The sequence below is a fragment of the Rhododendron vialii genome, chromosome 5a (genome assembly GCF_030253575.1).
Source record: "Rhododendron vialii isolate Sample 1 chromosome 5a, ASM3025357v1".
NCBI classification, from domain to species: Eukaryota; Viridiplantae; Streptophyta; class Magnoliopsida; order Ericales; family Ericaceae; genus Rhododendron; species Rhododendron vialii.
In genome coordinates this window covers 13,253,481-13,267,434 of record NC_080561.1, presented here as the reverse complement: position 1 = coordinate 13,267,434, position 13,954 = coordinate 13,253,481, and the positions used below count along the sequence as shown (strand labels likewise).

The following is a 13,954-nucleotide window of genomic DNA, read 5'->3' as shown; positions in this document are numbered from 1 at the left end:
TTTTAAACGGAACCGATTTCGAGTTAATATCAACAGAAATGAAGAAAAGAAAAAGAAAAAAAAAATACATGTCAACAACATTTGTTCTTGAACCAGATCGAGTGGTGAGAATTCATTAAGGCATTAGGGGGCTTCTTTTTTCAAGAATTTTTCCTACACCCTTTATCTCCCCCACACCCTGCTCTCTTGAACCCATAATATTACTCGCATCATTTTTTTTTTATCACTTCTTCCTTCCCCCGCTCAGCTACTTGATCCGCGCACTTTATGTGAAGTTTCGGACACTAGGAACACTTGATCCCTCGATGCAGCCGTGGATTCCTCGTGTAATTTCTCATTCAACTCATTTTTCTTACGTTCTTGTATATACAAGAAATTGTAGTCAATCAGAGGACATTGAGGTATGATATCCCATTTCTTGAGCTCAAGACATATGGTCCTGCGCATTCTTTTCGCTTGTGCCTACAGAGATCATCAAAAGATAAGGCAAGAATTAAGGAAAGAAATGCATGTGAATAAAATATTGGGTAAATTTTCGTTGTCGTCCCTCTAGTTTTACGGTTGTCTCAATTTCATTCCTCTAGTTTCAATTGTCTCAATTTCGTCCCTGTAGTTTGTTTTACGTTCCAAATTGGTAAAATCGTTAACACCGTTAATGAAACTAACGGAAAAAATATGATTAAAAAATTAAGTGTTCCAATTTTCAATCCGATTGAACCGGTGCAGGGATCTTATTTTTTTGATCATTTTATCCTACATGGTCGTAATGAATTTTTGGCTCTAAGGCCTTTCAACGAGCATCCGAAGACTCGTTATTTAGTTTCAGGGCTCTCTTAGGGTGCTCATTGAAATGCCTTAGAGCCAAAAAATCCATTATGACCATTTAAGATAAATTGATCAGAAAAATAAGATCTTCACACCGGTTCAACCATATTGAAAATTGGAGGACTTAATTTTTTAATCATATTTTTTCTGTTAGTTTCATTAACGGTGTTAACGATTTTACCAATTTGGAACATAAAACAAACTAGAGGGACGAAATTGAGACAATTGAAACTATATGGACGAAATTGAGACAACCGTAAAATTAGAGGGACGACTACAAAAATTTGCCCTAAAATATTGAAACGAGTAAGCAAGTACATTTTTCCTTTTTCATGCCTAAAATACTTAACTAAGTGCTAAAACTTAAATTTCATCTTTTTGGGCTTCGGTCGCCAACTACCCTGATCAAGGAGTCTTAAACAAATACTCATGAGGAATGCTATAATTTGTTTGAGTGGTATAGTGCATCTAATATCTGTACCTGACTAAATCGGGGTAGCTTATCACCAACTGCGAGCGAAATCATGTATGCCATCATGTACACGCCACAATCATTTCTGCATGCCATAAGTCAAGTATATGAATAAACTGAAAATAACCATGATTAAAAGCATTGAAAAAGTAAATAGCACAAACTGAATAAACACATGCTTCAATGAGCATTTGTTGAGGTTAGGTTACTGTTTTCCATTTACATCCTTTGCTGCAAATAACAACTCATTTGCATTCAAAACTACGACATCATAGTTCAAACACGTGCTCAGAGAGAGAGAGAGAGAGAGAGAGAGAGAGAGAGTATTGTCTGTTAATATACTGGCTAACTATGTTGTGAAAGAAGCAAATAGCGTAGAAATAAATTTTATTGCATTTTTTTTTTGTTTCCTAGGTCACCAAAACAAAAGCAAAGCGGGACAATTTGCAAGCTTTTCATAAGTTCTCAGGCCTTCATGCAAAAGAGTGCTCTATGTTTCTCTGTCAAATACCTTGGTGTGAGATTGATCACAACCAGATTAAGAGCAGAGGATTGTGCACAATTGAGGGATAAGGTTTGGGCAGAGAATTGTTAATTGTGCATCATAAGGAAATTGAAGGCTTGCCGAGGGTTTTTCGGCAAGCTCTCTGGTGCTAAGGTCTATCGGCAACCTTCTTTGCCCCTAAAGAAGAAGGGGTACAAAACACTGCATCAAGTATGCCGCCAGTTGTCTTTCGCTGCCTTAGAGATGCATCAAACATGAATGAAAAATTAATACCGTACCCATTATATTGGATTGGAGTATTCTCTGGATATTTGATTGGCCACTCATTCTGTTCTGTTAGTCTTTTAAACACAAACTCGTGGTTCAAGAAATGGGCCTACATGTTACTTGTAAAATCAGTTGATATATCAACGGTAAGTAGCCATATATAAATGACAGGAGAACTGTACTCGAATGGTACAAAATACTCACGAAGTCTTCAGAATATTTCTTCTCCCTTTCGAACCTCATTGAATCCAGCCAAAGGAAATATTTTTTCTTAACATCAATTACCAGCAGCATCCAGTGTCTGTCTCTGAGGATTGGAAAGAATATCTGCAAAAAAGATTCCATTATATTTCATTTTCTTTGTTTCTAGCATCTTATAAATGGCATTGATATATTAAATTCATATTACTTACCTTTTCAGTCTTTGGTAGTAATATCGTATTGAGCAATCTTCCACTCTCCTTAAAATTCTTCTGAATGAGATGGTACCGAAAAACAAATAAAATGTTTTGCTCGACACACCTTGAAAGTTGAAACTTATATAATTAAATTTACTTACGACGACATTGGGGCTGAAAAAGTGACAATGAGATAGATAGTGGTCCAACATCTCACTATACTCCATGACAGTCTAAAAAATCAAAGACAAAAGGTTCCGCAAGTATAGAAGATTAAAATTTTGATGTTACCTAATGGCCAAAAATGTGGCATATATATATATATATATATATATATATATATATATATATATATATATATATATATATATATATATATATAAAATTAAAGTTCCTTACGATATTCGAAATCCAGCATCCATCAACAAATTCTCCCCGAAAGGAACCATCTTGCATACTATGGAGACAAGAATCAATGAATTAGTGAAATGAATTTACGCTTGGGGGCAACTGATCGAGAAGGGAGAAAAGGCCAATTTTACCATTTATTTATTGTCTCCTCCTCGTCAATAGTTGGTGTGTATGAAAAATGAGCATCCAACCAAACCTGAATTAAAAAGGAAGGAAAAGAAAGTGCATAAATATATAGTACAAAACAAATATGGCTAATCGATATTGTTAAAGTCTTGTTTGGCACTATAATGACCAAGAGGACAACTTGCGCTTGAACTGCTGCCTGCTGGACCTCACCTATTTCTACATTGGGAACCTGTTACCAAAAATTAAAAGTACTCCAACTTAAGCTTTTGCTTGTTTACTGATATGTTGCCCTTTTCCTTCTCCCTTTTCTTTTGCTTATATCTTCTTCCCAATTCCTTTTTTCCTTTTCCTATTTTCCCTTTCCCATTTACCATTTCCCACTTCTTCTGCTTTATCTCCTTGATATCAACGTTAGGACAGAAATCAAAAACTGAAAATAAAAATAAAAATACACTATGTTAGAGAGCCTATAACCTGATACGTGCTTATGACAACTGTGAAGAGAAGTTCCACATCGCTTGGTACCAAAGTAGATGAAGAATATAAGCGTAAAGGCACCCTCACTTCAATAGCTAGCTTTTGGGGTTGAGTTCTACCCAAGACCGTATAACATGGTATCAGAGCCGGGTATGCATGTCAAGGGTGGGTAGGGTGCGTGTCCCTGGCCTAGCAGGTGTTGTCGAGTGAGCACACTGGATGTGAAGCGAAGTCTCATATCGGTTGGGTACCAAAGTAATATGAAGAATAGTACCTTTTTCTTATTGTGCAAGTCTATTCGAGCTTCTCACTGGAAATGATCACCTGATCCAAGCAAGCACAATACAATTGGTTAAAATCTAAAGTTTCTTCACAACTCATGGGGGTTCAAAATCGTTATACAACCCTATAACTTGTAACCATCTTTTACACCTTGTTCGGTTTGAGTTTTGAGGGAAGTTTTTAAGAGTAATGAGTGGAGATAGATAGAGAGAGAAAATTAATCAAAGACATGCAGAGAGGTATTGAAACCCCAAACAAACCCTTAGTCTACTGCGTTTACTATTCATTACCATACCCGACACCCCAAATCATTCTATGTTTTCTCTGTAAATTTGGGCGAAAATGCTACTACTATTACGGAGTTGTTTTGGTCGAGGAACTGAATAGTAATTTGGTTGCAAGGTTTCTGGCTATTTTCAAATTAATTCTGAGTGTTCACAAACACTAGATTACGAAAAATTAGCGTTTGTACCCGTTCGATGCACGGAAGACAAAATAAAAATCAGTGAGAAATTTTTTCTTATTGCCCAACAGATTAAACGGGCGCAACGATAGTAATAAATTGAATCGCAATTGTGAAAAAAAGGTATGATACCCAAAGGAAACAAACCAAAACTAAAATCTGTGATTTTTGTAATAATTCACAATTCCCCACTCCCCAAATATCTCTCTCTCTCTCTCTCTCTCAATTATAACAAATTAAAAATTAAAAAAAATAAAATTCTTGAAAAATTAGCAATGCAGGAATTGGAAGCTTGAGAAGCATAAACACATTTGTATCGAGTATGTACTAGCAAAAATGTCCGTGCTATGCACGTACTATGTAGAGGTGTCAAACGGGTCGTGCCGGCACGGCCCATTTAACTTCGTGCTAACCGTGCTTCATGCTGTGCTGTGCCGGCCCATTTACTATATTTACTCAAATCGTGTCGTGCCGTGCCATGTCGTTTGTCAATCGTGTCGTGTCGTGCCGGCCCGTTTACTTAAATCGTGTCATGTCATGCCGTGCCATTTGCCAATCGTGTCGTGTCGTGCTGGCCCGTTTCTGAAATTGTACGTGTCATGTTGTGCCGGCCCGTTTTCTTAAATCGTGTCATGTCATGTCGTGCCGTTTTCAATCGTGTCGTGCCATTTGCTATTCGACTTCGATTGCCCCTTCTTTCCTTTTTTTTCTTTGAACGTCCCCTCTTTTTCCTCACTTTCCCAGCTTCCTACTTGATAAATCTCTAGACAACTTTTCGGTTAGTATACAAGCGAGTTTGGTAAAGGGCTCAGTCAATCTGCGCTTATGCTTTCAATCCTTATTGTGGCACAAGTCCCATTTCACACCTCTATCCAAAATGGAGAGAGTAGTAAATTCTAAAAATAAATAGGAGAGTATCGAAAAAATGCTATGTCATTAATTTTATGATAGGAATCACTTTCCATTTTCCATTGTCAATCCTTGTGTGCCTCAGTGCCTGTTTACCAAACCTGAATCCGGTATTGTTTAGCTCAGATTCTTCATGAACATAATTTCAAGTTGGGTTACAATTTTTGCACTCCCCTTTCTTATAAATGCACTCCAAAGCACTAAAAGATAAATTTTAAAGTGCGAAAATCATTGTGGTCTCAAGTTTGTATGTATTGTCTTGTCAAAAATGAAAAGGAATAGCCATGCCCAAGTCCCGTTCAGGCCACAATATCGGGCAAATCCAAGCTGCTTCAGTTGTACCAGTGAAATTCTGGTTATTTCTGCCACTTAACGCTGTTCAATTTCCACAAAAAAATGTACACAACTTTAAAAGTCGAGTTTTTTTGGTTTTATAGCCCTTGCAAAGGTAAGAAAAATCCCAACTGGCCGCCTTACACAGATTTCAACCAAATGCTGGTTATTGTTGGGCTAATACTGTCATGACATTCTGTACTTCAAAAGGCAACAATTTCAACTGCTTTGTATAGTTCTAAGATTTCAGTTCAAGTAATTCACAAGCCTATTCAACTGCAACATATTCACATAGAGGATTGTTTTCCATTAAGAGAGACATCTATATAAACCAAATGGGATGGATAAAGAGCGTTCTACGATGATCAACGATCAATCAGAATTGAAGGAATCATAAATCAACCTTAAAAGAATAATTAACTAGCCAAAACACATCTCCATCCGAATTCCCAGCCCTTCACCTGCAACATATTCACATAGAGGAAAAAACTGGCCAAGAGCAGTACATCGAGACAAAGTTCTCCATGGGCACATAATGAATAAAAACTGCCATCTAGCTAAAATTCCCTACTGGCAAACAACCCATTAACATATGAATCATAGGAAAACCGCAAACAATGATAGGACTCCAACTAGAATAATTGCACGTGTTGAACCACAGCCATGGAGGTAGTGGGAAGAAGAACCTGAGCTCGAAGAATTCAATGCCGGGGCTGTGTTGTTTACGAAGGTTCCATTGTTGCCACCACTACATCGACCAAAGGCAAGAAACGTGAGTTGCTCATTAGTTGCTAAACCTTATTTTCCTTCTACTTGTGGGTAGGAGTTCATTTGCAATAAGAGAAACTGGGGACATGAATAAAGCATGTACATGTAAATTATAGAATTGGATTTTGATCCTCTCCATTTCACAACTAATGGCGTAAGAAATGGAAACCAAAACTCTTAATTTTAAACTGAAAACTATTCCATAAAGTTAGCAACTACGTAGACGTCTGTTCAAAAAAATGTTCTCTTTCTATATCAGCTAAAGTCACTTGTTTCGGCTTTAAGAACCTTGGTTGCACAAAAAAGTTATTTTCCCATTGGTATTTTGATGTTAAGTTATTGCACTTTATGTCGAAAGAGAGATAAGAATTCTGTTTATGAAATGAAGAGAAGATCTAAATTCGTACGTTCACCAGAAAAGGATTGTTCAGCTAAAGAAAGAAATATTACCTTCCAAATAGACAATAATTATGACCTGCATTATTGTAATAACAGAGAAAAAAAAATCATATAAGTAAAAAATGTCAAAGTAAAAAGAACAGAGCACAAACGAAAGAAAGCAGACAGTTTTTTTGCTGACAATGTCATTCTAATCTTACTTGGATTCGTGGTAGTGATTGCAGCCACCCCATTAAAATCGCAAGTCCCAGGAGCCTTCTCCCTTTGAACCAACAACCAACTAAAAACTGCACATTTTGAAACCAGCTGGCTGCTGTATCTTTAACACACACACACACACACCTGCTGGAACAAACACACACCTGCACTTTTTTGAACCAAAAATCGGCCAAAACCCTCCAAACTTTGAACCAAAAACCAACTAAAGACTGCACATTTTGAAACCAGCAAACACACACACACTTGGGACACTAAAACTTGCATTGAAAGACACCCACACACTGACGCATAGAGTTGTTCAGACAACAGCAGCAGCATACAAAGTCATTTCTGCTCAATTTTTACTCAGTCCAATAACAAATGAAAGCTTGAAGTATAACACCAATTTGGCTCAGGATTATATCATCATAGCCACACTAAACAACCAAAGGCTCAGATTATATCATCATAGCCACACTAAACACCAATTAGGCTCAGATTACATCATTATAGCCACATAGCACCAATTAGGCTCAGATTACATCATCATAGCCACACTAAACACCAAGGCTCAGATTATATCATCATAGCCACACTAAACACCAAAGGCTCAGATCAGATTATATCATTATAGCACACACTCAGATATATAAAGAATAGCACATGGATGCGGCAACATTAAGTTGCCATTTAAGGCCTTCATAAGTTACCAGCATCATCATGGCCACACTAAACACCAAAGGCTCAGATTATATCATCATAGCACACACTCAGATATATAAAGAATAACACTTGGATGTGGCAACATTAAGTTGTCATTTAAGGCCTTCATAAGTTACCAGCATCAGCAATGCATCTCCCCCTAATCAGCATCTATATCTGAGTCCAAAAAATAATCTCTGAATTCATCTCTAGGATGGCATTTTTGAATTCCAAGACGTGCATCCTCCCAATCTTTTAAGCATATAAGACAGTCCAAAATGTCAGGAGCTAGTATGCTCCTCCTCTCATCCAACACTCTATTACCTGCACTAAAAGCAGATTTGGAAGCCACTGAAGACACATGTGGTGTTAGCAAATCACGTGCCATGATAGAAAGAATGGGAAATGTCTTTTCAGTTTTTTTCCACCAAGCTAAGATATCAAATGATTGAAACTCCTCATTGGTAACTAAATTTATCTCTAAATATTGAGTAAGTTCAGATCGTGAAAAAGTTTCACTACTACCTGGCCTTGAAATCAGAAATCAAGATGGGTCATTCTCATTGTTACTTGTAGAACATGGGTGATTAATACTTGAAGAATATGGAGCAACAGCAGTAGTAGTAGTAGTGCATGCAAATTTAGACTCATATGAAGCATATATAGAAGTCAACAGTGCAGTGACAGTAGAAATAGAAGGTAATGTAATCCCTAAATTCTCACCAAGCCCTTTTAAGAGCTTTTCAACACCTCTTACCTTAATCCTTGGATCCATTACAGAAGCTAAAATAAATATTATTGGCATGTTCTCGAAATATTTGTTGAATTTATCCTCCATAGACTTTCAAGCAACTACAAAATTTGGTTTCGTTCTATGACTTTTAAGAGTGTGACTCAAATTATACAAGTGATTAAGCACAATACAAGTAGTAGGATAACGAACACCTGAGCAAGCTAAGGTAACAACATAAAAAATTTTCAAAAAATTCATAAACTCAAAAGCAATATTCCAATCAGCTCGAGTTAAACCACCATCGGTACGCATATACTTGGAATTAACATAAGCAGAAATTACATCAATGTGATTCCTACAAGATTTTAACATAAGAAATGTTGAATTCCAACGAGTTTTCACATCAGTTTTGATCTTTTTGCTTTAACGTTGTAACTTACACACAATCCTTCAAATTCTTGTTGCCTAGCTGGGGAAGTAGCAATAAAAAGAATAGCATCTCTAATTTTTTCTATTTGTGGTCCTATATGTTTCAAACCATCTTGCACAACTAAGTTAATGATATGGCATACACATCGCACATGAAAAAATTGTCCAGCATGAAGAGTAGTCAAATTTTGTTTGAACAAATCAATTGAACTGGTATTAGCAGAATGGTTATCAAAAGTAATACTGAAAACTTTATCAACAATTTCAAACTCCCTAAAAACACCCATTATACATTGAAAAATGTTCATAGCATTATGAGGATACTCCACTAAACGGAAAACAATAATTTTTGTATTCAAAATCCAATTGGAGTCTATATAATGAGCTATCATAGAAATGTAACCAAGATTATTTCAACCACTCCACAAATCAGAAGTAAAAGAGATTAAACTACCAAGTTCCGCAATTTCACTTATCAAAAATTTCTAACTTCAATAAAAGCTTTCAAAGAATCACTTCTAGTTGTATTTCTAGAAACTTTTGAAAAAAGAGGATTAAGATAATGTTTGACAAAATATTCAAATCTAATATCATCACCAAAAGTAAATGGTTGTTCTGTTGCAACTACGTAACGGGCCAATCCCTCTCTCATACTAGATTGAGAATATACGAAATTCGACGTACCACCTACGGAATCAAAACCACCAGATTCACCACTGACTCCAACTTCGGTTTGTTTAAATTTTTTATGTTTGTTTTCTAAATGTCATTGAAGATGCCCTACGCCGCCCTTACTTATGCAGGTATAATTATTTGGACAATAATTACATACAGCTCTAGGTCCTATATCGATTCCCTGTGCATTTTTAAAGTTGTCAACTATGGTTGAATGTTTCCATACCCAAGAGTAACGCCTTCTTCCACCAGACTGGGCCAATTGGGTATGGCCTGTTACGCCTGTAGGAGTAAAACCTACTGCAATGTTTGAAGTAGCTTCACCTACAGACTCCCTTCCAGGTGGTAGAGTTGGTCCATCATCATCCGAGTTAGGGTTTAAACCTTCATTGTCAAAATGAATGTTTTCAGGATCCATCTCCTACAAAAAATTGAAAACAAAATAGAGAAAATTAGTACAGTAGAATAATAGTTAATAACATCAGATCTGGCCATTTGGAAACCCTAATTTCAAAAATCTTTTTGGAACCCTAATTCCAAATACCCTAATTACAGTAGATAAGTGGAACTGGAGAGGGTAAAGAGAGAGGTACCTGTGAGAGAGAGGTCAGATCTGTTGACGTCTGTGACCGAAAACGGAAACTTGCCATTCACGTTTGTCACCGTTTGAGCCTCAGTCATCGAGTTCCATAGACAAATCAAGGGCTTTTGGATCTTTGAATGTAACGAACCCTGAATGGCAACGACAACTCAGATGAGTCAGATCTAGTTCTAGGGTTTGAGTTTGACCGTGTCCGTTTGAGTCTTTGAGACTGAGAGTTACTGAGTTAGAGTCTTAAAAGAGGAGAGAGAGAGAGAGAGAGAGAGAGAGAGAGAGAGAGAGAGAGAGAGAGAGAGAGAGAGAGAGAGAGAGAGAGAGAGAGAGTTGTGGCTCAGTGGGTGAGAGTCTGAGAGACTGAGAGTGAATCGGTGACCGTGAGATGAGAGTCATGAGATTGTGAGAGTGGGAGAGAGAGAGACGTTAAGAGATAAAAAGTGAGAGAGAGAGCCGTTGAGACCTGAACAGCAACGGCTAGTCGGCAACGGGAAACTTAGATATCGAGAAGATCTGGACTCATGCGTCTGGTCTGGATTTCGTTTGAGACTTGGGAGAGAGAGAGAGAGAGAGAGAGAAGGAAGATTCTAGGGCCTGCCGAGTCTCATCTCTTTGCATATATACTTGGCCAAGATATGATCATGTGCATAAGTCACACCACAATCTATATGCACCAAATAGCGGAAAATTCTCTTAAAGTCCTATAACGCATCACTCAAGGGCCGCCCGAGCTGTTTTTTGAAAATCGGAACCATTTATCTTTTATGTGAGAGAGATTATATCATTCATGCCAAAAATGAAGTATATTGGTTATTGTTACATACTTGATTGTTTATAACGTTCATTTTTCTATTAATGAATCTACGTGTCGATGGAGGAGCTTTAAAAACCCGATAGACCCAAAAATTGGTGAGAGTCATTAAAACACAGAGAATAACAAAATGAACGGTATGGATCGTCATATTTGTTTTGTGATTGTGTGGCTAACGTACATTATACTATAGCAGAATACCTTGGTTCATAACCAACCAAGTTCAATGTATAGATTTGAAAGGTAGCTGCAGACTTTTTTTTTCGAATGTTCGATCTAAACCGTTACAATTTAACGTCTTATCAAATTTATGTTTCTCACCTGAATAGGTGATAATCGAATGTCAGAAACCACATCATCGGAACACATTCGGTGCTTCTAGAGGCATTAAAGTCCTATAATGCATTACTTGATGGCTGCCCAAGCTATTTTTTAAAAATCGGAACCATCTAACTTTTATGTGGGAGGGATTAGATCATTCATGCCAATAATCAAGTACAATGCTTATCGCTACATACTTGATTGGACGTAAACAAAATTCAATCAAACAATGAATTAGTGTGCTGATGAAAGAGCTTTCAAAATCCGATGCACGAAAAAATAGGATTCCATGATTAAAACACTAAGCACAACAAAATGAACGCATTGAATGGTATCGATCGTCGTGATTGTGTTGCGATTGTGTGGCTACTGCTTGATGGTCTCGTTTTTATATAATAGAGCTACATATTTTATACTAATTTTTCAAATCTATAACACAAGTTAATTGGTGGCATAGTGGTTTGTTTGTGTATGAAAGAACCTCTGGGTTCAAGTCCTAGTCTGGTCAACCCCTTTTTATTTATTTATTTTTTCTACTATGTATTTTTTTTCTTTTTTGTTTGACACTTTTTTCTTATTTCTTGTTAGATTTGGGGTAAATAATATATGACTCTTGCATATTTCCTTTCGTATTAAATTACTCTTGTACTATACATATTTTGATAAGTTTTTTTAATTTTACATTTTATCTTGTAATGTTAAATTTATAAACCAAAGGTCCAAAGCCTATTTTACTAACAAACACAAAACAAATATTTTTTACCGAATAAAAATTGATAATTTTTTAAAAGTAAAAATTATTTTTAAAAAAAATGATTTTTTTAAGAATTTTTTTTAAAAAATTAAATATCTTAGTTGTTTACCTTTGAATAAAGGTAAACAAATATTTTTTTACTGAATAAAAATTGTTTAATTTTTGTTTAAATTAAAAAAAAGCCATTTGGCTTATTTAATTTTTTTGGTTTTTTCGTGCCTCGTGCCGTGCTCATGTCGTGCCGGGTCGTGCCCATGCCCGTGCCTTGCTAGAACCGTGCCGTGCCATGCCGTTCATGTCCACTTTCCGTGCCCGTGCCCATCTACCACCGTGTTGTGTCGTGCCGTGCCAGGCCAACTTTCGTGCCGTGCCCTTGCTGTGCCGCCCACTTTCATGCCCGTGCCGTGCTCCGGGCCCACTAAAACCGTGCCGTGTCGTGCCGTGCCAGGCCAAAACCGTGCCTGTGACGCGCCGTGCCGCCCCGTGCCCGTGTCGTGCCATGCCGGCATGGCCCATTTGACACGTCTAGTACTATGCATGGGACAATTCCAAGTATACACAGTTAAATGTTTGTACGTAATTATGATTTGATATGAATTTACATCTCATACTTAGAAGAATAATACATAAAAATTAAGTATAATTCTGCATAACCAAAAGGAATAATCATAAAGGCACAAACAAAATTAAGTTTATAGTAGGATAAGTGTGCCCTTTTATGACACCAAATTCGTAGCCTTGAACTGATAAAAGATGTTCAAATCTGATTTGCCCCATGCCTCGATTATATTCAAGACTTTCTCCTAAAAACAATAGATAAACTAACATGATGAATTAAAGTATATATAAAAGGTACTGTTATAGAAACGGAAAAAGCTAGGAAGAAGAATTGTTATATCAATAAACTTTTTGCCTATCAAAAAAAAAAAAAAAAAGTTATATCAAACTCATACCATGGATCAAGTTTTTCCATTAATTGGAGATCCGTTCTAAAAACGGATATAAAAGTTCATCATAACAAACAGTACTCATTACCTTCACTTAAGAACGAAACTTCAATCATTTTTATTAATTTGTTTAAAAAAAAAAATTATATTGAACAAAAGTTTTTGTTGTTGTTTACCTATCAAGATAACTCACATACTTTACCTTACCGTAACTAATAAAAGTGATACAACGAACCAATAAATTAAAAGAAAATCTCGGTCCTTCCTTTGGTTATGCGGTCTTCATTATAATTTTTGGCAGCAAATACATACCTACGTTATGCATGTTTTTCCCGATTCTTACTCAAAAAGCGAACACATGTGAAATGAATGAACCAAATGCAAAGTAATGAACAAAAGGTGTGAAAAGTTTAAATCTGTATTCTATTGAAACTCGAATGCAAATTTACAAAAAAAAAAAATAAAGCCTAGTCAAAGCCTTTACCAATGTAGGTTGCTCCTATACTTGTGGCATGGCGAATACTAATATTATCTGTTTTTTGAGGAACCTACACAAAATAAAAAAAGCAATAAATTGGGCTAGAGTCCACAGTCTAGATTTATTGGGCCTTATGGTCCAGGTTATTCTTTTAACAGGCCGGCGATCCATCATACTTGGAAGTTATGCAGCGTTAGGTCCATTAACGGACCAAACTGCCCTTAGTATATAACGGCAAGATTTGAAACTCTCCTCTCTCGCGGTCATTACTATCGTGAATTTGGGTAGAGAGTGAGAGACGACCAAATTCACGGTCAATGCTTCCTCTCTCTTGCTCTCATGGTTTAGGTTTCAATTGCTGAGCTCTCTCTCTCTCTTTCGATTTTGGTTTGGAGGTTTAGGTTTGAATTGTTGAGCTTATTTCAATTGCGATCGGACGAAGGTTTCTCACTGTGATCTAACGAAGGTTTCTCACTGCGATTGGAAGTCTCTCTCTCTCTCTCTCTCTCTCTCTCTCTCGTTTATTTTCTTACTGCAATTTGGCAGGCGACATCTCTCTCTCTTCATTTGAGTGTGTGTGCATTTGTGCGATTTGTGGAGTGAATGGATAGAACAGATCGATGTTTACAATGATATTTTGTTTTCCATTTTTTTGGAGCAGATTAATAGGACA

At 36.7% G+C, this 13,954-nt stretch overlaps 1 protein-coding gene and 1 long non-coding RNA gene across 2 annotated transcripts; both read right to left on the bottom strand.

The window, feature by feature from the left end:
* LOC131327598 (uncharacterized) lies at positions 1 to 4,078 on the bottom strand. The gene is made up of 10 exons (XM_058360747.1): positions 4,057 to 4,078; positions 3,379 to 3,437; positions 3,010 to 3,236; positions 2,867 to 2,924; positions 2,629 to 2,700; positions 2,483 to 2,542; positions 2,274 to 2,396; positions 2,081 to 2,178; positions 1,307 to 1,382; positions 1 to 462 (listed from the first exon to the last, which is right to left on the bottom strand). Exons 1-10 carry the CDS (start codon positions 4,076 to 4,078, stop codon positions 244 to 246), a joined length of 1,014 nt encoding a protein of 337 aa, XP_058216730.1. The 3' UTR covers positions 1 to 243.
* A 1,879-nt stretch (positions 4,079 to 5,957) lies between these two features.
* LOC131326878 (uncharacterized) lies at positions 5,958 to 6,906 on the bottom strand. The gene is made up of 3 exons (XR_009200126.1): positions 6,839 to 6,906; positions 6,690 to 6,714; positions 5,958 to 6,219 (listed from the first exon to the last, which is right to left on the bottom strand). It is a non-coding gene; the product is annotated as an uncharacterized LOC131326878 (long non-coding RNA).
* Positions 6,907 to 13,954: the final 7,048 nt, after the last annotated feature.